This window comes from Columba livia, chromosome Z (assembly GCF_036013475.1).
Source record: "Columba livia isolate bColLiv1 breed racing homer chromosome Z, bColLiv1.pat.W.v2, whole genome shotgun sequence".
Lineage (NCBI taxonomy): Eukaryota > Metazoa > Chordata > Aves > Columbiformes > Columbidae > Columba > Columba livia.
The window spans coordinates 66,984,392-67,011,556 of NC_088642.1; the positions used below are offsets into that span (position 1 = coordinate 66,984,392).

The 27,165-nt window shown below is 38.6% G+C and overlaps 1 protein-coding gene across 7 annotated transcripts in view; it reads right to left on the minus strand.

Annotated features, from left to right (window-relative positions):
- PIP5K1B (phosphatidylinositol-4-phosphate 5-kinase type 1 beta) overlaps positions 1-27,165 on the minus strand; it is a 114,681-nt gene that overhangs the window by 74,380 nt on the left and 13,136 nt on the right. For 4 of the 7 annotated variants that reach the window (XM_065046233.1, XM_065046232.1, XM_065046235.1 and 1 more), the window contains exons 2-3: positions 3,036-3,117; positions 1,198-1,266 (exon numbers count right to left, since the gene is read on the minus strand). In XM_065046233.1, coding sequence (XP_064902305.1) covers positions 1,198-1,266; positions 3,036-3,092 — 126 coding nt within the window. In that variant the 5' untranslated portion in view covers positions 3,093-3,117. Of the gene's footprint in view, positions 1-1,197; positions 1,279-3,035; positions 3,118-10,102; positions 11,922-11,978; positions 12,003-27,165 lie in introns of those variants that run through there. The other 3 variants (XM_065046236.1, XM_065046237.1, XM_065046238.1) reach the window with 3 other exon arrangements.

The following is a 27,165-nucleotide window of genomic DNA, read 5'->3' on the forward strand; positions in this document are numbered from 1 at the left end:
CCTCAATTTAGAGTTGAACATGAACAGAGAAGGGCATGAAGGATGACTGGAGGGAACAGAAAGTCGTCTGTGGTGGGACTACTAGGATTTGTCATGTCTAGCCTAGCACTATAAAACTGCAAAAGTGTCCACCTCAGGCACTGAACTTTTCTTCCTTTCTCATACCAAATGTCAAGAACAATTTAGACTTCAACATTTTATAGTCATAAGCTGGGAGACTGAACATAACCTATATCTAAAAACAAAAAACATTTTCTCAAACATTATTTCATTTCTGAGAAAATTATCTGGAATGTCAAGGCCACCAGATACTGAAAATGTACCTTCCAACAAATGGGATGGGAAAAGAAACACTAGCTTATTATTCTCCTTGACTTCATCATCAGTGCTGTACGCAACACTCAGAAATTAAAAACCCTCATCCATGATATATACTGCTGGAGTATGTGGATCTACACACTAGATTACAGAAATTAAGAAAAAAAATAAATCACCACTTCTTTGAGGTGATCTGTCAAGAAAATGGTGAAATCTGGTAGCTAACAATTTGGTTGTGTAAATATGTATAGAAAAACATGCATTTATACCTCCCCTTAGTCATCGACAGTGCTACCTCGACCTAAATAATGCTAGTCTCAGACAATCAGTGACAGAAAAACATAAGCAAAACCAGTATCAGCTACTGTTACAATATCTAAATAGCCCTACACTACTACCATTGATGCATGTTCCTACATTAAATATGTTCCTCTCTTTAACAACATTTCTTTTTTGAAAAACAAAGCAAACAAAAACTGTACTGTTTGGCAAAGCACTGAGGAGGTGGTAGGGCAGGTTTGTAGTTCACAAACATTGACTAAACATTCTAAGTATCTGGGAACTCACTGTACTAAATTTCTGACAACGGTGTTTATGTCCAGAGGTGTACCTGTTGCTAAGAGCAAAGAATCTCTATCAATTTGGCAAGAGTCTATACTTGAAAGCTGTACAGACCAAGCTTTCAAATAGTCAGCTCTGGAATGAGTAGAAATGTCTTAAGATTTCAAAGAAGGAAAAAAGTACTTTAAAAAAAAAAATCCACGGAACATGTTTTGTTTGTTCTTATATTTAGTAAGTTCTGAAATATATTTCAATTACAGCAGATTTGAATTACCAATATAAAGGAGAAAACATGCACAAAAATGTTGTATTATTTACCTTCTTATATGTCTTCTCTTCATTTGGTTTTCCTGCAGTAACATCTCCATTTTCAGTAACAGATGACATCTAAGAACAAAGCTTAAGGTATAAACAAAGTAGTTGCTTTAATGTCCAGAAAACATCACACAATCTGTTATCATTTTTTTTGCCAAATTCAAACTTTTTAGAAGACAGCAAGTCACCAAGATCAGGACATTTCATGAGCATTTTCCTGCACTGAAGTTACCTCAGGCTTTCCTCTCTGGTCACTTACTTAAAAGGACGCCCAGAGGGACAGAAGGTAAATATTTCATTTAAGATCACCTCTTTTCCTCTTTATAGAGACAGCACAAAATGCACTGTATGCCCTATTTTTGTACTGTATCCAAGAGTCACTCTTCATTTGAATTACTAAATGCATGGCAAATTCACTCATATGTTTTAGAATGAGTATGTTACATGTTTCTCTCTGCGAGTAAGGAACATGCTTTCAAGCATCCAAACATACCACCTATGTTCCTTGCCCCATTTGTTTCTGATTAATTCTTGTTCTACTACCTTTATGCATGTCTCTGAAACAGCTCAGCTGTAAGTCCAGGGGTCCCACATTTAGACAGGTGATGCATCAGCAGCAACACAAAACCCCAGCTGTGTGCAGTCCTCGAACACATTCAGAAAGAGCCACACCTAACAGCCTCATCATCTCTTTATCAAAAAGGTAGCGAATTCCATTACTGTGATGGTAATGCAGTGTTCTGGATTATGGAAGTAGTATTAACTAACAAAGGACTGGCAGTAACATTAAAAGTTACGGGTCACACTATCATTTTTTGCCACCTTTTCTCTATGGTTACTTCACCAACTTTCACAGATCAACAGTGGCAAATGTAGCACAAGTCACTTTCTAATTAACTTGTATCAGTTTCTAAATTACTTGACCTGTAAACTATTTGGGGAAAGGCAACATCTATTTATTAAATGTTGTATAGTGGCAAACAAAAACAGAAGCTCCTAGGCACAATGCACTACAAAACGATAAGGTCTGGTAAACTGAGGAGATACAACATTTACTGGAACTCAGTGAAATCTTATTTTCTGTGTTTTTCTCTCTTTTATGTCAGCAATGCAATCCGCTTCCAAAGCAAACATACATTTTACTTTTGCTTCACACAGTTTGGTCACTTTACAGTTTCAATAAAATTAATTACGCTCATGGAGTCTTCAAAATTTTGATTTTTCCAAGACAGCTTTTCTGCAAATCCCTCTCCAAAGGAACCAAATATGTAAGAGTGGCAAATTATCCTCTCTCCTGAAACATTGTGCAAGCACCGTACTCATCTACAGTGCAAAACCAGAACTCAAAAGGATCCTTTTGGGAAGGATGCTCCAGGCAGACTAAAAGGACAGCACTGCCCCAGCCATATGTCCAGCATACAATTGATTCTATGTGACCCTCTATTTGTTTTTCCTCACACCAGTATAAACGTCTGCAGGAAGACACCGCAGTGAAATCTTGCTCCTCAGTGGATTGCATGAGAGGATCTTGAAAGGTAAAATTACGGGAAAAACTATCAGGCTTGTGAGCTAGATATTCAGCAGCAGTTCTCAGAGCTACAAGGCCTTTGGCTGCATTGATACATGTATCTCCTCAAAGGAGCATGGAGATATTTTATTTGACAATGCATATTATCATAGCTATAAAGCAACACCAGATCAAGAATAAGCCACTACATTAGAGATCACCTGGGTCAGACACTAAGTGTGGCTGCCAAAGTGAATAAAACGAAGTATTACAATGACATGTTTTAAAATCATTCTAGCTTTTGTCACCACTTTAACAATAGAAGTATGCATACCCTTATGAACAACAGGACAAGTCTTCTGGAGCTGAGAGCAAAGATCAAGCCATTCATTAGTGTTCTTAATGCCTTCCAGAACCTATTAAAAGAAAAATCTGTTATCACTCTGTCATCGCAAATTTACATATCGCAGAACAGCCTTAGATTTCCTTTCTCTACTATTCTTCAGCCTAAGCGACAAACCAGCTATGAGTGATCAACATTTATCTCATCTAACTTGATTAATAGTCACAGAATGGTTTGGGTTGAAAGCCTTAAAGATCATCTGGTTCCAACGCCCCTGATATGAGCAGGACACCTTCCACTAGACCAGGTTGCCGTGTCCAGCCTGGCCTTGAAGACTTCCAGCGACAGGGCATCCACAGCTTCTCTGGGCAGCCTGTTCCAGAGCCTCACCACCCTCACACCGAGGATTTCTTCCTTATATCTCATCTAAGTATACAATATTTGAGTTTAAAGCCATTACCCCTTGTCCTATCACTACAGGCCTCGGCAAACAGTCCTTTTTCATCTTTCTTGCAGGTCCCTTTTAGGTACTGAAAGGCTGCTATAAGGTCTCCCTGGATCCTTTCTTCTCCCAGCTCTCCCAGCCTGTCCTCACAGCAGAGCTGTTCCAGCCATCTGATCTTCTTTGTGGCCTCCTCTGGACTTGCTCCAACAGGTCCATGTCCTCCTTATGTTGTGAGTCCCAGAGCTGAACGCAGCATTCCGTTTAACGTACTTAGAAACTGGCAGAACTACACAGGATAAAATAAGTGCAGTCTAATTTCCCTTTGCCCTAGGGAAATTTCACTACTGTAGCACCAGCAATGCTACAATAAACATTTCTATACAGCAGAAGACGTACATGCTCTGGAGTGTTGTGTAATTACATGCTCTCTTCCATGAGGATTTTAAAAATTAAATAATAAAACGATCACTTGGGGTAGTCCATAGTTTAATTCCACCAAACGCAAAAGACAACAACAGGAGTGACAGTTTGGAAGACTGCACATTGAACAGACATAGACAACAAATTCGTTTTGGAAGTTTCTAATAATGGTAGTTACTATCAGCATAATTTCTGCAAGTAATCTTGTTGAGGTGAGCTATTTCATAGTTAAAATGGTTTGACTAAACATAGGAGAAAATACCACATAATCAGATATTATTTGATAGCTCTTTGGTATCAGTTCTCCCTCTCATCTTCTGCATCTGTTTCAAGATATATCAGTAAGACTAGTCTTTGATTCAGCTTCTCGGCCCTACTGGAAGAAAACCAATCTCATTTGAATTCAATCAGTACAGACAGCAACTTGTATAAAACTAAAAACTGATTTAGCAAAAAAATATTCCCAGGCCTCATTCACTGAATTTAATTTTCCAGGAATCTGAAAAGTATACAGAACACCACTAAGAACAGAAGACTTCAAAACAGTATTTTCTTCCCCTTCTGAGAAGCGGACTATTAATTGCACCTGAGACCAAAAAAAAAAAAAAAGGGACAACAAGTAGAAACCTGGATTTTCTGACAACAAAACAAAGCTTCCTTAGAAAAACCTCTTCTAACATCACATCACAGTATCTTCCTACTGCAGCTAGCTACATTCTTCATTGTAGTCTTCCGGCAATTAAAGTAGCTTCATCAGTAATTCCTTTACTTGGATGTGTATTAGTGCGATCCTATACATCAACTCCTTCTTAAAGGCATTAAACCAATTATGATAGCTTTTAAAACTGTGTGTAGTTTATCTATCTTACCTATATTCACGCATTTGATATTAATTAATACCAATCCATGCCTGCAACTCTACCAGTATATTCATTCAGACATCAGGAACTTCTGTTAAAACAACTTCTGTAGGAAATGAAATGTCATTTGAGTCACTAGTAGGAGGAAGACTTTATTAAACTGATCCCTGGGTAAAACCACCAAAACCCCTCAAATTGTTGTTCTCCACACACCTTTGAGGACTATCGATATAATAAGCTGTCCTACTAGTCTCAAAACTTTCTAAAATATGATCATACATATGCTGGAAAAGCCAAACATGAATGCAACACCAGAACTTCCTTTCAGTAAGATGTTAAGTGAAGAAAACATGCATGCCAGACATGTGAAAAAAAGCCTGTTTGTTTCCACTATAGTCAAACAAATTAATCAAGAACATTTATGTGAAAATGAAGAAAGTAAATTTTTCCTAACTATATCAGTTTATTTCATTATTAGAGACATTTAGAATGGAATTATTTCAGTTCCTAATCTTTTGAGAAACAGAGCACACAGATCTAACACCACAACTGGGTTTGCGTCAAACATTTTCCAAGATCTTTGGTACGACAGCTATTCCATGCTAATAATTCCTTTTTCAAAACAACTGTTATTTCATGTATTTTCTCCCTGCTCTGCAGCTACTGAAATGATACAGTGTGCCTTCTCATGTGCTTTATATCGTACATAGCAAGAGCTACCGTCTCAGATTTGCTGAGGTTTAACAGTGTAAAGACAATACTTAAAGACTTGGACCCACTTCCAGGCTAAGCTACTACTATTTATTTATTACAATAGCAGGAAACTACCGTAACTAAAGCATTGGACCTCTGCATGTATCTGAGAAAGAACAGGCTCACAATAAAGTAAGACTGTGGGTTAGGGGTAGGGATAGAAGAGGAAAACATTTAAAGATATTGTAGGTATTCAGTGAACAACTGGGCTATAAAGATCTTCTGTTTGGCTTCTTAGATGCCACACATCCCACCTGATGACAAAAGAGAGAAACATTAAAATCCAGTAGAAATTCAAAGAGTATTTTTCCTAAATGCTCTTGAAAAGTCAACGTTTTGGTCACCAGTCTCCCTCGCAGCAGAAAACAGTGGGAAATGCTCAGTTCCTGAGACACAAGTCTACAGCCTTCAATTCCAACTTCCTGCTCAGAACATCTCCATCCTTGTCCTAAACATAGACTTAAGAGAATCACACCTACTCAATATATGCTTCAACCTTTAAATGAAAAATTTGTGGCTCACAGTTTAGCTTCTCGCACTGGAATTATTGAGTTGTACACTTCCCAACTAACAGAAACTGTAGTTCCCAAGATTCTGGGGCAAAAGTGCCATATGCATTCTACTCCAAAGCTACAGGGCCGCCTTTTCAGTTTCTCTGCCCAGCCATGGCCCTGCTGCATCAGCTCCGCCTGCCCACCGCACAGCTGGAGCTTCAGGAACTGAGGTGACAGCAAATGCAAGCTTCCTACACAGCTTTTCTTTTTGTTCCTTAATTTTCAATCACATTTTCCTGAAGCAATTCACCCTTTACCAACAGCATGAAGCATTCATTTTGCCAGATTATAAGTATCTGTTTTTACGCAACTTTAATTGCTTAGGCGCAGCTCACAGGTTATGACACTAACACTTTTCAACTCAATTCCAAGTGAACTTTGGCATTCCCACCAGCTTCAATGAAAACAAACATCCATGACAAATACTATTGTTAAGCTCCCACAGACCTCAGGCAGGCAAAAATGAGTTCTGTCTTTTCTTCATTACCAAGAAAATAATAATTGTTGGAAGAATGCATTTCTTAGCATCTTTAGATGATTTTCTTAAATTTATCAGTGCTTTTAAAAAATTATTAAACATGCTATTTAGGAATCACATTCCAAATACAAGCCATGTAGCTTCTTGCTATGACTGCCACCTTGTCCTGGCTGGTAGTTAAAATTCACATACGTTTCTCCCAGTCTTTTGAGAGAAACACTTCCCCAGGTGTACTGCTGCCAGGCTTCTACAGTGGCTAATATATTCAGAAAGAGAAACATCATTTGAGAGAAAATGTATTGCTGCCTTTTCACCTGGCATAATCTGTCATTTTAAATATGAGAAGTAAAAAACCAAACAAAAATTAAACCTTAAAATTTTAAACCCCAAAAAACTTAAAATTTTCCAGTGGGCACAAAGAGAATACGGGAAGTTAAGCAATACAAGAAGCAATTAGGCCTGTGTCCTCATTTCGGCTGGGATAGAGTTAATATCTTTCTTAGTAGCTGGTATAGTGCTGTGTTTTGGATTTAGAATTAGATTAATGTTGATAATGCACCTACCTTTTGGTTGTTGCCAAGCAATGTTTATACCAAGCCTCAGTGAGGAGGCTGGAAATGCACAAGAAACTGAGAGAGACAGCCAGCACAGCAGACCCAGACTGGCCAAAGGGTTATTCCATACCATATGGATGTCGTACTCAGTCTATAAATTAGGGAACAGTTCACAAGGGGACCACTGCTCAGGAACCGGGTATTGTTTGATGGGTGGTGAGCAATTGCATTATGCTTCACTTGTTTTATATATTCTTTTTTTATTATTATCGTTATCACTTTCCACTTTGGTCCTATTAAACTGTCTTTATCTTAACCCATGAGGTTTACTTTCCCCCCCACCCCCAATTCTCTCTCCTGTCCCTCTGGGGGTGGGGGCAGGAGCAGAATGAATGGCTGAATGTGGTGTTTAGCTGCCTGCCAGGTTAAACCACAACAGTCTGTTTAAGACCAATAATAAATCAAAAAGACAGGTGCCTGTTTTTTAGCTTTAAGAGTCTGAAACACACAACTGGATCTTCTCACTTTTTATTTTTTCCCCTAAGTGAATGTACTGGGATGGAATACAAAATTTTGCAATTAATCCAGAAATTTGATTCTTGTACTTTGATGCATTTCAGACAATCTATTTATTAAAGATAGTTGCTTTCTAATCCTTAAAAAGCTCGCTTCCTCCAGAAAGACACAAAACCCCCAGAATGGGGCAGCTGACTCCTCAGAAAAGCACACAGAATCTCATATTAAATTCATACCAAAGATATTAACTCAGCATAAGACAAAAAAATGAGATTATCAGAATAATAATTTTATTTGTCGCAAGTAACTGGAAGTTTTCAACACCAGACTGCATTCTTGACGATGGCAGTTTGTCAGCACAGCACAAAGATGTTGCCAAGCATTTCTAATTCTATATATAGCATTTATAGTGTATTCCGTTGAAAAGAGTCACCAAGAGTCACTCTCATTACTCCTCTGTTATGACTTTAAAGCAGCATCTTTTAATCCAACTATGAAAATCTCAGCCATTTCATTTACAGAAAAACTCACTTTAGCTGCTAAGATTTGTCTGATCATATTTTTCCTTGTGGTAGTTGTGAAAGTAGCTTGACAAGTCAGCTCCTCTATTCACTAAAAGGACCTGCAAACCTATACGGCAATGTGCTTCCAACAAACCACTTGAGGGACAAGGTCACACAGTGCCAGATTTCAGCTCAAGCATGGAACTGGAAATCTGTGTTACACACTGGTGGGGGAAGGAGCAAAACCTCTAAACCAAAAATGCTTCACAGCAGAAGAAATCCCTCAACACATACTCACTAATGAAAAACTACTAAGAACTCGATCTTTTGTGATTCTCCCCCACCCTGCCCTGAAACCATTCACAGTATTCTTAGAACTAGGAGAGAACAGCTCCAAGATCAAAAGGCACTAATAATGCTAATTCCCCTACTGCCTTGGGATGAGCAAGACTGGAACTCACACCTTCTTAGAGCTACGAGACCAAACTTCTCTTGAAGATGATGCATTTATAAAGTCTCCCTCCCTCCTGTAATCTTGGGCATCCAATACAACACATACATCAGCACTAGTTTTCCCAATTAGATCTCATCTCATCTTTTTTTCCATTAAGCTTGCTGGTACCCTGGACTACTGTCAAGTTCAGTTGACAAATTTAGGTCAACAAAAAGTTAGGGGCTCAGGACACACAAAATATTCTCCAACACAATATAAATCACATACATACATCTTGTTTCCATAGGAAATCAAGTCAAAAATATCGGCATACTTCCAGGTGTCCCTGGGAACAGAAACTGAAGAAGGGACCTCCAAGCTTTTTCACATTGCACTGTTCTCAGAACTCTCAGGAGGCAGATGAATTGTTAACAGCAAGGGAAAAGCGTGACCTAAATTGTTAGAACTTTTACATCAATTGCATTTCAGTTTCTTTATAGAGCTCTAAAACAATGGTGACACTATTTTTCATTATTTAATTGCCTTCATTCTGAAGTGACCAAACAATGCAGATCAGTGTTTGAGAACCTGCAAGTCCTGCGAGGCGGTGTGCCAACAAGCAAATGTAAACAAGTGAAAGGAAATATAATTCCGTGTAGCTCAGAGTAAGAAACGTGGCAATACAGGAAACATTGTACAATTTTCTCAACAGCCATCACAAGTTAACCACCTCAACTAGTATCTTTTCATTTCAGTGAATGTTCTTTGCACATGAGTGTCTGCAGAGTTACATAGCTCTCAAGTAAAAACTGACGTAATATATGTGTCCGCTAAGTTTTAAGAAAATACATATACAGTTCAGCTATTTTTTTTTCTTCTCCTCCACCAGTCTGTGGAATGGATTCACTTCATCGTATCAGTAGTCATGCAGCAATCTAAGATCAAACACACCTGTATGTCCCCATGCCAAAAACATCTAAGAAGTAAAAGCTAGTAGATATATATATTTTAAACCAATATACCCTGAGAATGAAGTCAATGTTTACATGTTGCAATGCACTGGACAACCATCAAAAATTCTGAAAAGTCTTAAAATGTGAAAAAGTCTCTTTTCCTCAATGAATTCTAAAATTCAGAACTTCAATCTGAGTGTCTTTAATGTCTACGATCACTGTAATGCCTGGTAACCTATTCAACCTCTACCGTCAACTGCTGTGGCTCCTGCTCTTCACAGAAACAATGAAGGCTCTCTTACTTCTTTCCAGACACCAACTGTGAAAGCAGAGCATACTTTTTACTGCATCACAGATACAACTGATTCATCCTGCTTAAAAAAAACTCAACCAAACAAAAACAAACAAAAAAACCCCACAAAAAAAACCCACAACCAACCAACACAAAACAAACAAAAAAACCCAACAAACCAACACAAGAAAACACCACCAAACCACAAATCTATCTTTTCTGCATATCTGGAAAGAAAAAGAAAAAAAAGGTATTAATTGTAAAGGAGAGGGGAAAAAGAATGTTTAGATCTGTTACCTTGGCAAGTTCCACCCCCAGCTTGTTATATATGATTCAAAGTCGAACCTTCTGGGTAAAATTTGTGATAGTACTGTAACAGTTGTTACGCTACCGAAAACTGTAAGAGACTAGTCTTGCTAATTAATGCTAGGATGAATGATTTCTGAGTGAACAGCTGCACCAAGCTATAAAAAGCAGATCAGAAATTGTATAGCCTGTTACACCCAGAAAAAAAATTCTTAAGACAATCCTGCTCGTGTTGTCTAGTTTCAAGACCTGATTAGCCTATAAATCCAGTGAGTTTTTTATTTTCTCTCAGAAAGAAGAGGGAGGTGGAGATCACAAGTAATACACAAAGTGATGAAATTCACATCTAAAATAAAATTGAAAAAAAAAATCATCATCTCACGGTCTTCATGACAACATTGGGACAGTACAGAGGCTACAGAGAAACCAGCAAGCAAAAAGCATCACAAAGCTGCCATTTGGACTGTTCACCTAGTCTAAATCATCTCAGCTGTTCATACCACCTTCACCTACCCAGCTCAATAACCCGCATTAGTTTCAGTGCCCTGCCGGATCTTTTAGGGTCTTAGTAACTAACCCAAGTAAAATGCTAAGATTTTGACACTGTTTGATTTCTACAGTGACACCCTATTTACAGGATTATGGCATAGTATTTGATTTTTTTAACAAAGGTCATAATAGAAGTGCCAACTTCTTTTAGTTTGCTGAAAAGTAATTTACCAGTGTTATTTATATTATAAACTACATAGGTTTATATTGTAATGCTTCAATTTACTTCAAGACTTGTCAGATTATCTATCCTGCCCCATTAGCTTTCAGAAAGGGAAAACAAATAAAAAGGTAGAACTGCAAATATCATATCCAAAGTTTACAAATACTCAGAATACAGTTTTTTTTACCCAGGAGATTTAACAGCTCTTAAGGGTCCTGCCCTCTTCTATTAATTTGTTGTACTCCTAGTGCATTAACCTGTTCTCTCTCAACAAGACCACAAGTTATAGCTATTTATTTTATTTTCTGTAACAAATCACATTATTTGTTTTAAAAATAATCCACTGTGAATTTTCAGGTGGAAACTTGCTTACAACAATGGGCATAAAACTTTTATTAAGGGAATCAAAGTTTAGAAGTCCTTGGCAACACAGCATACTGTCCTCCTCCAACAAAACACACCCCTTTCCATTTGAATTTTCTGCATTTTTAAAATTCTGCATCCCACAAATAACTTGAAAACCCTCTAGGAATTTCCAAATTCAAAGCTACATTCTGAGAGTCTTAAATCTATGTTACCCCTCCACTGCCTATTAGCCTCTTTAACCCCTACTGTCAACTGCTGTGTCTTCTGCTGCTCCCAGAAGCACTGAAGGATCTTGGATGTCCATCCAAACACCAACTGCAAAAGCAGAGCAAACTTTCTACTGCATAGTATATGGTGTTTGCGCTTAAAACTATGGAACTTTTCCAAATCACTGATCCCAGACCAGCAATCAGAAGGAACAAACATCTGATCCCTGACGTAACTGATGTCACATCGTGTATTTTGCAGAAACTGCTAACAGGCCCTCCTTTTACAAAGTGAAATGGCCTCATTAATTTATCAGTATTTTGTAACAGACTGAAAGCATATGAAGTAGAAAGGCATATTTGTACACAGCAGAAGACTTCCTAATTCCGACTTACATTTTCATAACTGAGGTTTCACATGCCAACAACAGTAGCTTTTTAGAAGACTAGACATCTTTTTACAAGGTCAACTGGGGTTACAAACGAATAAGAATCAAGATGGGGTTTTCTTTGAGACAAGCGAAAGAAAGAAATACCTACACACTACACACAACTGTATGCAACAGAAGAAAATAGAAGTTACCATAGTATCCCGGTGAAGGGCACAGGTAGAAGACATTGCAGAGTCCAGAATCAGAGTTCTGCTCCATCACTTCAGCAACTTTGATATGGCAGTAGTCCTGATGCTACTAACACATACCAGACATTGCACTGTGAGATAACACCATCACATAACACATGCTGTCCAACAAAATACTGCAGCATGCTGGGACCAATGGTTGATTAAGCAAGCAAAAAGCACCACAGGGAAAATTATTCTACATTTGCCTTTGACACTACATAAAAAAATTGAATGACAGGGAACACATGCTATGGTGATTATGATTTTTGGAAGGAAAGTAAGGCCAGCTACATCACTGCCTAACTGGTAGGTAAGATCCAAGGGGAATGAAGATGCATACAATGGGGAAAGGAGGTCAGTGAAAGTGTTACTTATTTTCTAAAGGAATGACACAAACAGAAGTGCAAACTACCCCACCTTTCTTGGTGGGTAATATATACAAAAGAGGAATTTTGTCGAACCAACAACTTTAGTGATCTGAAATTCCAGAAAGAAGCATACAAAAAAAAAAAAAAAAAGGAAAATAGGTCAAATGGATAAAGTATAAAAAGTACAGAGTGAACACACAAGAGCAAAAGTAGAAAAGCACAAGACTAATCGCTACTATGAGAAATGTGTATGAAACAACTTCACAACAGTTGTAAGGCTATGTTTTGAGACTTCTATGTTTTCTCTACCTATACACCTTTTTTCACCACAAAAAAGGTCAGCCATACTATGATTTTCTTCACCAACTCAAAATAGCTATGCAAACTGAACTTCACAACAGAAGCACCTAATGAAGAAAGACAATAGAAATTATTTGCTTAGAATAACATTGCAAAAACGATTGTTAAGCAGACAACTCACAAAATCTGTGGTTAAAATAATTCACGTGCACTAAAACAGACGGCATAATTTATTCATCAGTTCTCCACTGGCAACTTGTAAGTGAAACAACACCGGGAACTACACAGCCCTTTAGCATATAATCAATCACAACAAAGTTTGCAGAAAGATATGCTGTGGAAACACTGAGCTGAATGCTGGAGTGGATTATCATGATCTTCAAGTCCTCTATGCTTTCTTACCCTGGGTCCTGCAAGCATGGCTTGTATATACAGCTTTTACTAAGTTAAGCTTTTCAGCAGCCAAGTTATCAAAGAAATTCAAGTCTTTAAAATCCCAGTTTTGCCTCAATTTGAGGGCCCTTCTATACAGCTGCAAAAAGATAGTTGAAGACTGGAACAGACTACCTTAGAGGATGTGACAGGCAATACTGGAGATTTTTTGACAGATTATACAACTGTTTTAAATGTAGTTGATACTGTCCTGAACGAAGGAAAATGTCTGGATACCTTGTCATGATTCCTCCTGGTTTCCACAGTATCACCATGTACCACTCAGGCTGTGCATCTGCAACAATTCCAACTGATCCAAGCTGGTGCTGCTATGGTCCTGCCTTACAAGCAGGCACCTCCCAGCATCCTTATTATGGTGCCAGCGTTCCTCAGGCTCCAGGAGAACTCACCTAGACAATTAAGCTAACAGGAAAATAACCAGCCAAAGAATAATCACCACAATGGATCTCCTTACAACCACAAACACAGCTTTTACATGGACACATCTGAGATTAAGAAGAAACTTGGAAGGGGATGAGGAAGGTGACGCAACATGTCAGACCTCTGGCCCATGCTGAATGGCAGATCAAGTGTCTCGGTTGCTTCAATCATCCACATACTTCTGCACAACATCAGAGCTGCAAGTCTACTTCTGACAAAAACAGAAAGCAAGACTGAGAGGCAGATGGAAAGAAGCGTTATCAGTAGTGCCCAATGGGGTGGGCAACAGCATCAGAACTAAGCTCAAAATTAGCTTGAGGAAAAGATCTGCAGTAACACACGGCTATGGTTAAGTTCCCAAACGTATATTCAAACAGCAACTTATTTTTCAGGTGCCTAGGTTGTATGAAAAATAAGGTCACTCAAGAATAGATACAGAAGACCACTGTAAGCACCTAATTTGAAAGTTATATCTAAATTTACATGAGAAACATTTGAAGTTACTGTACTGGATAATAACAACTGTTATGACCAATTAAAAATAAACAAAATGCCTCACCGCACTCCCCCACCCCCCAAAAAAGCCCTCTTCTTTCAGGAAAGTTAAAACTGCAATAAGAAGCTTTCCTTGGACCCGTCCAACTTAATTTCAGTTAGAATTCAACAGAAAGCTCACTTTATTCTTGAAAATCATTTTTAAGGAACCCCTTTGTACAATTCTCAACACAGAAAACCTTCTACATCACCAAAATTCCTTTGATTAGATTAAGAGTTCTCAGTTTCCTATACAGCAAGAGTTCCTCAGAGACTTTTCCCAAGCCACTTGCAGAGCTATGGGAAGAGAGATCATTATTTCATTTTATGAAATGCTCTATAAAGCACAAACACCTTCTCAGTTTAAATGAGCTTTCTAACATGCTTCTTTTTAAACAGCAAAAAAAGCTTTAAGGGAGAAAAAATAATTTCAGAAGCTGCATTAGGCAGGAGTAGTTTAAAAAGCAAGAGTAATACAATAAAGTCAAATTCTGAAACTAATTAAGGAAAGAACTGCTCAGCAGGTAAGGAAATAGCTGCTATTTGTCACAGCTGCTGTCTAGTTGTCATTAAATGGAGACAGCAATCTTACAGCCACTACAGAAGAACTGCACCACTAAGTGCACCAAAATAAATGCTACTGTTTTTCAGGTTATGCCACTCCCTGACCATGTGGCTGCTTAAATTCAGAGGTTGAAACTGCCCCTATAATGGACCATATATTTCTGCTCTCCAAGTCAGTCTTTGACAGGCAGGCCAGAAAGAGCAACCGACTGCTTTTTGCCTGGCAGCAGCCTGACACCGTGCTGAATTTGGCACTGATCTGACATTATAAATATACTTGTAGTGTACTTTAAGAAACAAAACCACAGTGTACATACATATCCTACTGACATTTAAGAACACGAGGTATATCTTGGGAAGGAATATGTACAGCTGTTCTAAGATATGAAAACCTAGCCACAGGATTTTTAATGGCGATACAAAAGTTTTCAAATAAACATTTTTTAAGTAGTTATTTACAGCCAGATAATATAAGCAAATTGTTTTCCAACAGTCTTTCACTTGCCAAATCAAACGGAAAAACCTGCCCCTGAACATTTTTGGCAGCAAGAAAGTAAAATGAAGTCATTTCTAAATATTTTTGCCAGTTCTGAAACACTCCATTATTTTCTAGATGTGGTTTATGCTCCTCATCAATTGCATCAATATGAACATTCTTGTGTGAAAAATGTGAGTTCATAAACAATATATAACACCACCACAGTCTTCCTCCCCAGGAAATTTCTTTTTTTTAAATAACCTATCTGGAAAAATTATGGGAAAATTCAAAATCTTAAGCTATCACTATAAGCAAAAGATACATCTGAACATAACTTAGCTTTTTATTAACACACACACAGAAGACAGGGAACACAATGAGAGTGGGATTTAAAAAGAAGACAGTTCACAATCAGCAACAAGAGCAAGTAGTGGGTGAACACTTTGCAGCAGAACCATACACAGCCTGACACCACTGAATTTTCAAGAGAAAGACCAGAACCTGTCAGCTATTCCAAGGAAAATGTGAGTTTTCCCACAAATGAAAGAGGTCTCTGACTCCTTGAGAGGCCCCAGTAAGAATCTCCTTCCTTCACACATAAGCCCTCTTAAACACTATCTACAATTCCCAAGGCATCATTGTCACTGGGTTAGAAGCATCATTATGACTGGGTTAGAAAAGGCATACAGCATTCTCTGTAAGTCAGCGAATGGCCGACACCACAGTTTTCAAAAGGTAAAAATAACGCTTTCAGCATTCAGAAAAATAAATAAAACACACCACACTTTTTGCTTAATGCACACTGTTTTATGAATCATTAACAGGAAATAAAATAAAATTGCAATAAGATAAAATATAGTCACTGGCTATGAACGTTACATGGTTTCCATAAACTAAAGCGGAAAATGAAAATCCATTAAATTAATAGGTTCTCAGTGGAACAGAGTGTTCTTATGATTTAAAGTACATAATGTAATACTCCACTTTCTGATATGCCTTACCTGGCATTAATCAGCTGGAGTGTCCAATTAAATAAACACCTTTTTTAGCCTACGATTTTACCAGCTACTGGGTTGTAATTTTTTCAGTCTGAGGTGACATAAATCAGCACACTGCATGGCACATATGTTTAAATGTATTTATAGAAAATTGCCTTTCAAGAGTTGCTGTTAGCAGTGTGCACTCACTACCCCGAAAACCTCTCCAGTTTGTGTCTTGCTCCCAGGAATAAGCAGCCAGTCAATTTGCTAGGTAGGTGAAAAGGGATACTCAGTATTTTGGACTAGCTAGCTATGCTTTTACGTTAGAGCAAACGAAGAGACTGGTCCTGTCATAAAATACCATTATAAAAGCACTGAAGTGCACCCCTGCACTAGTTACCAAAGACCACCAAATAAAAGGCAAGAAAAAAATTAATAACTGAGACACACAAAAGCCAGCCAGACTACCCAGCACACTGACCCCTCCTCATCGTCCCAGCACCAAGGGTGGCCACAGGACAGACAGAGGCGGCCCCTTCGCTGCAGCAGGAGCAGGTCACAAAAATGGTGATGGTGGCATGAACAGTGTTCTTGCAGAGCAATGTATTATCCAAATGCTTGTAAGTGAAGGCCATTAATTTAAGAATCCGATGAGGAGGTCAGATAAAAATCTTTCCCGAGGCACTCTGGCTGGCGTGTTTGCGTGTCTGTGTGCGCAGTTAGTGTGTGCGCATGTGAGAGGAAGGGCAGACACTGTAAGATGCCTCACAACGCAGACTGAAGACACTGTACCACATCAAAAAAGCTGCTGTTAACTAGCAGTGACTAACACTGGTCCAGCATACAAGCCAGAAAAACTGGACACTATCCACATCTCCCTTCAAAGCAAATGGCTTTCAGCAGAAAGCACTCATTTGGAGACAGAGCTCTAAGCCTCCATTTTCGCTCAAGAGAATGAAGGAGTTGCTAGAGTGACGCTAAGTGAGGCTGTCACAAGGACACACAACAGCCTTGACCCAGCAGCTGATGACAAACCACTCCCCCTCACAGGGGTAAAGCAGACATCCTGCAATGCTTTTTGGTAGATGCTTCACTTGGGAGTTTCTCTGAATCATGTAAGTAACGAGGAGGTTTTCTCACTAAATAACTCCTTATCAATTGCTCTACCAAACAATTTGCCTGTGTTGGTACACCTGTCTCTGAACAATCTCTTGCATCAATAGGCCTGTCAGGTCCCAGAGACAGCACGTGTGGTCCCTGCACAGGCTGGGAAGGGTGTCCTTCCCCGCCAGCAAGTTCCAGGTAGCACAGCTCTGCATAACAAATACAGCTCCCAAGCGCTAACACTTAACAGGGTGGTCAGATGGAACAGGAATCTATAGAGGTACCTCATACCTGCATGACACGTAACTCCATGAGGGCGTACACTCCTTTTGCTCAGAGAGCAGCCAAAGCTACCAAAACTGTGTTTCCCTGGACTAACCTTCAAGACACTGGTTTCCTTTGCTATGTTTATATCCTCACAACAGGAAAAAACGTGAAACTAGCTGAGAAGTATACTTTCTTTCACTTTGAAGACTCTCACACATGAAACAGGCAGGAAGGGTCCAACTAAACACAGAAAGGAAAAAAAAAAAAAAAAGAGAGAAAAATGCGCAAGAAGGGAAGGGAGAGACTCGGTCAGAGCCTGTACACAGTTGAACTGGGAAGAAAGGAGTAATAGGAAGCAAGAGTGGATGAGGAGCAAGAGAGCCAAAGTGGAAGGGAAATATATGTTAACAGGAAATACATGGATCGGAAAGGCTTTCTGCTTTGGCCTATTAAAAACAGGGATTCAGTGTCATTAACTTTGACTAGTCAAAAGGATACAGGGAAGGAAAAAATAAATTCAAAAAGTCAATAAACAGCTGATAGTATAAAGTTATGTTGTAGGGAAAAGAGCAAGAAAACAAACTCGATTTTTATATCCAGGACAATACGGTACTTTTTGGCCCAACATACAGAGGGGTCAGTTCACTGTGAAGCATAGATACATACGTTTATCTCACAGATATTCAATCCTGCCCTGTTTGCCTGCTGTGAGGTAACTATTGTCTTACCAAATGGCATCAATCCATGGTCAAGATCAAGGAGACAGATCAAAACAAACCAACCAGGCAAACCCAAAGAGCTTATATACAGAGGAAACCATTGTAATTTGCTCCTGCACCGCAGGAAAGCTTGAAGAGACCCATCTACCAAAGACAATTTGAGGGGGGCTGTACAAACAAACCAGAACTGGCTCATGCAGAAGCCTGTTATGGGCTCAGCAGACCTGAGCAGCTTGCTGCAGTAAATCACATTTGCTTATATCAAGTTATTTTGAAAAGAAAGGATTGTCCAGCCTTGGTTTCATCACTTTCACCATGACCTATTATTAGGTATATCACAAACTACAGACAGAAATTTAGCATTCACATTTAGTGAAAAATTATATAAACACATATACACACACTTCTTTCGTATTTTCCTCCACTACTTGGTACCAACGTGTAGCTGATCTGTCTGTGTGAGATGTGATTCTTATTACCCTTAACCATGCATACCAGTGCATAACTTTTTTGATCCCAAACTCTTGAACAGGATTTTTAGTTTACATTATAGTTTATGTTTAGTTTATTTTTAGTTTATTAGGATTTTTAGTTTATGTTAAGCACAGTGCTGTTATGAAAAATAGTTGCAGTTGTAGACAGCCAAGACATAGTCCTACTCACCTCTCTCAGAAAGTCTGGCTTCTTTATTAACTCCTCACACATCTACTATCAAGTCTCCTAATCTTTCAGTAGACTGCTGAAAACCAGTGGCTTGAAGACAACCACCTTAAATCCTTTTCTGCTGTCATTTCCTTAAGAAAAAAACTGATACCATCCACCACATATTTGTATCTTTTAGCCACTTAATAGTTTGATGCATTTCTGTGAGGAATACATCAAGTACAACAACATTTGAACATGGATCAATCTAAACTACTACTCACATGCATAATTTTGGCTAAAACAAAAGCAACTGTAGAAACAATTCTGGTACCACAAAATCAGAGAAAAAAGGAGATAACGCTTCAGTTCTATGGCTTAGTAACCAGATGAAATCTTTACGAAAGAAAAGAAAAAAAAAAACAAACAAAACAAACCCCACACCCAAGGAATTCAGCAAGATATTAAATACTACTTGAATTTTTTGCAGTACATCCTGTCAATATCGGGAAACATCCTCTTGCATGGTTATTTCAAAAGTATTGATCCTTAGTAGGAGATGCTGGTAAAGCATATTTTAAAACCTTGCCAAGCAACTAAGGTTGCATTACTGTCCATATTTGTCATGGTCCTCCAAATGGTATTTCACCACGCAAAACAGACCAAATTGGAAGTCTAGGTGCACAATGCTCCTTATGAGAAAGTAACATTTGCATGTAGAAAAGAGTTTTGGCTTGCATACTCTCTGTGTGGGATAATTCAATGGTTACAAAAGGAACCTTTGGGCTAAAGGAGGGAGAGAAGGGAGCAAGATGTGAAGGTGTACTTATTTTGCGTAAGTTCTGTGTTACGCTGTTCTTCCATACTGAACAAAGATACATGTTTCAGCTTCTTTCTTACCTGTTACCAGAGGCAAAAATTAGCATCACAGGGATGAGAAGCACAATCAAAATAAACCCGACAGGCCCAAATGAGCAAAGTTGCTCCTGCAACATGTTTCATGATAACTGAGAGCCTGTACCACAGACATGTAGGCCTCACACAGCCTTTCTTTTCCTCTGTCATTACACCATGCAAAACAGATCACAGATTAAAGCGAACAGAGAAAGTAAAGATTGAATGCATAGAATTTTTCTTCTTCTAATTCATATGCAGGTTGAACTATGGGCCCTGAGAGAGAAATACAGGATATCAGCACTGTGATTTAACTGCCTTTACATCTCATGGCCACAATTCTAACAAATAACATTTGCGTGATTTTAGTACAGCAGTTAATCACCAGAGCAGGAGCCCATCTCTCGTGTTTTGGCACAGACCTCAGTCACTGCTGCCTGTTGCAAGGCCCAAACACAAAGCTCCTCACTCCACATGCAGCGATGGAGGCCTCTGCTCCTCCTCCCACAGCAGACACCTTGCAGAAGTCTGAATTTTCCTCACCATGCCTCATCCTGGACACAATGACATAATACCTAGCTACAAACATGTCATTCTTCAGGTCTGGTTCTTCACATGCTCAGCGGAATTCTCAAAAGGGGATTTTTCAGAGTTCTATTTCCTATTCAACATCTGGACCCCATCGTCATTTCAACTGATCCACACTCTTGCTAGACAAATTCTGGCTTAATCTCCAAATTGAACTACTAAACTACACAAATGTTCTCATGGTAACTTGAAACACACTGTTTTTTTCTGTTTTGCAGCTCGTTGTTGCACAATTCCTACCAGGAAAAGACATCTTTGATAATACGGGAAAAAATATAGCATGATTTTCTCCCCCACTCCCAACATTCTGTGTGAAATGAAATTTGTTTGTATTTTTGAAAATGAAGATAGTTAATAAATATATTGAGAGCAGGCTTTCTGCAGAACACACAATTTTATCAATGTTAAATTTGAGATAAGAGTCCGAGAACTGCCTTTGCAGCTCATTAAATCAACATCACTTTGACTGTATGCTACAGTACGTGTGATCCTGTATAAGCAAGCTTCACCACTGAATTCTTAACACTCTGTCACTGCACACTTTTCCCAATATAGTTCCCTCCTATCACTTGGCACCACGCATCATTATTTTCATGGGCCTGTAATATTTGCAAAAATGCAATGATAATGCCAAGGCTGACTAATTGAATGACAGACAGTCCACATCCACTCCCTTGAGCTGTTTGTCTACACAGCATTTATCAATAATTAGGAACACATTTAAGCATCACAAGAAGTGGCTCAAAAATAAGAGAATCAATGTTGTTTCTGAAGAAATGTGTCTTCCTTACTTCTTGCACCCCTATGACCTTAGAAAAATTACTCTGATGCTTAGCCATTGGCAGAACCAGGACATGTTAAAAGAAAATAAAGTGGAAGTACCTATGTACTGAACAATAACCCACCTTTTTATTGCAATAGCTGCAGAACTAGCCACATAGAACAGAAAAAGCAAAACTAACCCTAAGGAAACTATGAATGGGAAACAACCCCCTCATGAAATTGAACAGTTCAGAGTGGTCTGAAAGGGAAACTACTTAAATCCTTTCAATAGTTGTACATATAGACAGAGTTGCACATGAAACTTCCCTTTAACAATAAATTCTCACATACTACACCATCAGTAACTGCATCTTCAGACGAGAAACAGGTCCATCTCTTACAGGAAAGGAGTTCGTGTGTTAGTTAGATAGCCAAGAACTCAGAGCCCACAGGACAAAAAAATATGACTCATCATGGATATACAGAGTCTCTGACATCCTCGTTTTCTTTATAGAACCATGTTATGACACTTCTGCCATTTTCCTTATTCCTCACCTTCAAAAAATGGAGATTATATACAAGCCACTTTACTGCAATGATCAACTGTATTTAGAAGTGTCATTATAGGTACTACAGCCTGGTTTGACTTCGCTTTGGAAGAAACTGGACTGCCAAAATTCAAGTGTATTTTGAACAACCCAGAATCATTGAATTCACAGAGGCCAACTGTCCTGTTCTGCACTGAGACTTTACAGAATTATGGTTTCACTCTTTCAAACTCTTGCAAATATTTGTATAATATGGCGTGGCATCAAAAATAATATCAGAAACCTTTTTTTTCCCCTACTGTATGTGTATTTGTTAACTCTGTGGGTAAGATTAAGAACAATTGCCTTACCAGTTTTCACCTCTTATTCTGATTTTTCAGATATCCACTACTGCTCATCTGTTCTTAAAATGAGACACTCAGCTGGGTTTCCACTTATGTCGGAGATGAAAGCAGCACCCTGCCTTTCAAGTTACAGAGTCTGAGGTGAATGCTGCAAAAAAGTTTTGTCTATTTATATTAAGTGGTAATGGTCCGTAAAAGACCTAATGCATGTTAACGCATTATTTTTTTCTAAGTGGAAAACTCTTGCAGTATATACAGGACACAATTTGATTTCCCATTTAAAGGAATTTTCTAACAGTACGAAAAGTGAGGCAGGTAATGGAAGACTGCTTCACTGTTCAACTGATGGCCTTATTTCTAACACTTATTTGATGGGACACAAGGAACTAAAATTTTAGGAGATGCTGCTATACCTCTGTACTCTCCAGGGAGATCAAACCACTTAAATAGTATTTCAGACCACTTTTTGCTAAGCATGTATATCCAATCTGATTTTACTTGAACACAGTTACATCAAAGTAACAGCATATCCTGGGGAACAGGTTGTCACCCTTAAAAGGTGACTAGTTTAAGACTAGTTTAGATTAATTTAATTTAGAACTTGGAATGAGCTGTAATAAAAATATTGACCTGAAAAAACTGTTCCAGTAACAAAGAAGGGGTGATTACAGCAAATTTATGGCACCAAAAAAACATCTACATTCACAAAAGGGGTAAAAGGAGAGAGGCTCTAATAGGATTACAACAAAAAACACTCTTTGGATACAATGTAGTAGCTGAGTACAGGTCTTCTAGAGTAAGTGCAGAATATTTTAATTTCATCAAGATGGCCATTAAAAAAATCAAGAAATATGTCGTGTGGAGTTGCAAACTTTCCACAGGCTTCTGTTACTTTTCTCTCCATAATATATCACTTTGTTTTTAAACGCACATCTGAGTTTTGTTTCATCAGTTACTAAGAACACAATAAAGTAATATCAATACAGTGTCTTCTAGTCTGATGAAATTCAGGCCTCGTTACTCTTCGTAAAACTACTACTATTACCTATTTGCATATACATAAATGAAACTAGCATTTCTTTTCATATATATAGTGAATATATATATATATATATATATTCTATATCTATATTCTATATATAGACTATATATATATTCTCCCTCAATTTAGGGCATAGATGATGAAAGTCCAATATATTTCACATCTAACAGAGGACCCAGGCTACAGAGACCTCTGTAAATATCATTCCAAACAAGCATATTATGTAAATCTCAAGAGAGTAAGGAAAACATGAATTAAAACACAAGATGGGAGGGGTAGGTCCATCACTCCAGACGATCACCCTTCTAGATAAAAAGCAGGCAGGTGCCTTATGTATGCATCATGCTACAGTGCAGAAGAGCCAGAGAAAAGAAATGTGTGGTCCTGCAACAGACTAGAAATGGAAGCTCTTCTCATCCACCATCCTCAATGTGACTCTCTTCCTCTCCTCTAAGATGTTCCACTGCTAGGACACTTGTCAAATGATCTGTATGAGTTACCCACAGCGCACAATCCTACAACAGGTACTTCATCTCTGATAAACAGTATTTAAGGAAACACCTTGAGAAAGAAAACAGAGCTCTCTCACATGAAAACACTTATTAAATTTGTTGTTGTTGAAACAGTAGTTTTTTAATCTGCTTATAGGATGGACTCAAAGTCCTGGAGTTAAAAAATGCGGTTTTCAACAGCTGACAAAATACGAGGTCCTGAAGGTTGCATCTGCAATACGCTGTAGGTCCAAACAGGACTGATCGTATAATTTCCTACAAAAGAGGCTGGCAATATGAACTCAGGAGGCCTATTTAAACTGACAAAAGCAGCTTAGTTTCCTACAATCCTGTATGAAAACAGTGTATTTTGAAGCTTTACCTGCACTCAATCCAATGATTTCTGGAGTTGAACGTGCTTCCTGAAACACCATGAAAGAAGAAAAGTCCTTCTTTTTCCTGACTGTGTTGGTCACCGCTCACTGCCAGAATCCTACACGTTACCAGACAAGTATCTATTTGCAGTCTATCTGCATTGGGGGTTGGAAGATGAGGGGGATGGTTGAAGAGAAGTAAGATGAAAGCAGACCTTACTGAAATAAACCAGCTTGTTATTCTAGGTCATTGTTCTCCCCATCCTTACAGTTTACTTCAGTTTTCCATTATACTGACATATGGTCTTACTTCACAGGTAGATGGCAAAGAAACTGTCGGCCTTCTCCAACTTACTGGCAAAAAAATCTGCAGACCCGCTAGCAAGCATATCGCCTGGAAGGACAGAAAGAGGCAAGACCACCCTATAAACATCCCACACCCACTCCTCCGGGTATCCGTACTTCAACTCATGAACTAGAAATGCACCACTTCAGAAAAACTGTGAATTGTAATGCAAGCTGGATTTGATGCATGACATAAGTGCCTTATGCATTTTCACCATCCAAAAATCAGACCAAACTGAACACCTTGACAGGCTTTAGCCTTCCTTTTTCTCTTGTGAAAAATATATTTTCTCCAAAATCAGCAGGAAACAAGCTGCTCTAGGTTTGGGTTTCTAGCTATTCTCCTGGCCATTGACTAAAGGGAGCAGGAAGCATAATTCTGCACACTTTCAAATGTTAAAAACAGGTACATTACACTTTCTCACACTTAGCTAACCTGGGAAACACTTTCTATCTTAATTATTTTTTCCACTAGCATGCACTATTTTGGCAAAGGAACTCTAGGTTTAAACATCAGTGTTTGCAAGCACCTGGGGTACAGCTTTGGGAGCTTTGCTTGATAGCTAAGAATATCTGAAAAGAGAGTCCTTATTGTTTCATGCCTGCAGAGCAAAGCTCTATTAATGCTTCAACAGTGTGACTTGCAAGAGCATTTTTCAATTCCAGCGTCTGAGTTGCACAAGAAGTACCTAAAAATTCCAGCTTGCTGGCTCTTTACAAAAAGCTGTTGAGTTACAAATTCAAGGGGGCCCTGTGCTCCTTATAAGACATCTACATTTGCTTCTAGCATTGGGACAGGTAGTGAGAGGCAGTATCACCCATGTGGATGACAGTACAGACACCTATAGCCCAGGCAACCTGTTAAGTTTCCATGTTCAAAACTATAAAATCATGGAAGATGTGTTCATATTCTTCTAAGGTCAAAATAAGACCAAAGGTGGCAGCAGGGCGGGGGGGGAGCATGTTTAATCACGTTTTCAAATAAAATATTACTATAAATTACCTCTTTAACAGCCCTTTTTCCTCTCCACAGTTCAAGACAGAAAAAATCTATTCTGTAATCATTCACAAACTTACTGTCATCACTTCCATTTACTAGAAACAAACTTGATTTTAAGAACATTCCTATTTAGACCAGACTTTTGAAAACACAGGAAAAGTGCATATACTTTTAATCTCTGTAAAAGCACATATTTAAGTAATAGGTAGACATATTAGGCCGAAAGGAAATACACAAAGTGTAAAATCTACCTGAGTCCAGAAAGGCCCCTCAGAAGTAGGTTGAATAATGTTGTTATACTTACATATCCAATTTTTATATGTGTTATATATACTGTCTACATTATACATTGCATATTAGACATTTTATATTATGAAGATATTTATACATACGTAAGTTGTACATATACACACAGAGAGATAAAGAGTTATAAGATACAATTTGATGTTAACATGGTGTGACAAACTGAAAAATATCCTCAAAAGAACATACCATCAGAACTGTGAAATGGAAAAGTAATTTGTTCCTGTATAACTCTTCAATACTAAAAAAAATACTAAAAAATAGATTTTTACTGAAAAGTAGTATCTAAAATGTTAGAAAGCTAACATTTTTTACTACACAATGAAGGTACTTCTTACATAAGATATGTTCTTACAGTAGCTGAAACACAAAGAATATAAAACTGAATATTTCACAATATTTATTAAAATCATTGCAAAATCTGTATTATGAATTAGTGAATAACACATCACACCTCCAATACTAGGCTATAACTTCTCATAAAAAACAATTGTTTTCAGTTAGTTTTACACTGTATTCAAAATCATTTACCATTTTGCTGTGTGCCACTGCAACACAGTATTAGATCTGAGGGACTCCTGGCTTTCAAGTCTATGTATCTTTATCACAGCAAATAAACAGATAAATTACTTTGTTTTGCATTTGTTTAAGTTCTTGTTTAGCTGAACTTGCTGTTGATTATTGGCATTCTTAGGCTGTATTGCTGCACAAAAAGAAAAAACATCCTTGCCAACACAAGGTACAACAGCTGTAGTGCCAACCACATTTTATGGACCACATTCAAATCAATCCAATCATGGCTGAGCATGAATGGGAATTTCTCTTCCCGGTGAAAACCAGATACAGAATCACAGAACACTAGGGACTGGAAGGGACCTCAAAAGATCATCTAGCCCAATATCCCTGATGGAGCAGGAACACCCAGATGAGGTTACACAGGAATGTGTCCAGGTGGGTTTTGAATGTCTCCAGAGAAGGAGACTCCACAACCTCCCTGGGCAGCCTGTTCCAGTGCTCTGTCACCCTCACTGAGAAGAGGTCTCTTCTCATATTTAAATCGAACCTTCTGTGTTCCAGTTGGTACCCATTACCCCTTGTCCCATCATCGGTTGTCACTGAGAAGAGCCTGGCTCCATCCTCATGACACTCACCCTTTACATATTTATAAACATTAATAAGGTCATTTCTCAGTCTCCTCTTCTCCAAACTAAAGAGACCCAACTCCCTCAGCCTTTCTTCATAAGGGAGATGCTCCACTCCCTTAATCATCTTCGTTGCCCTACGCTGGACCCTCTCCAGCAGTTCCCTGTCCTTCTGAAACTGAGGGCCCCAGACTGGACACAATATTCCAGATGTGGTCTCATCAGGGCAGAGTAGAGGGGAAGGAGAACCTCCCTAGACCTACTAACCATCCCCCTTCTAATACACCCCAGGATGCCATTGGCCTTCCTGGCCACAAGGGCACAGTGCTGGCTCATGGTCATCCTGCTGTTCACCAGGACCCCCAGGTCCCTCTCCCCTACACTGCTCTCTAATGGATCATTCCCCAGCTTATACTGGAACCTGGGGTTGATCCTTCCCAGATGCAATACTCTACACTTGCCCTTGTTATATTTCATTAAATTTTT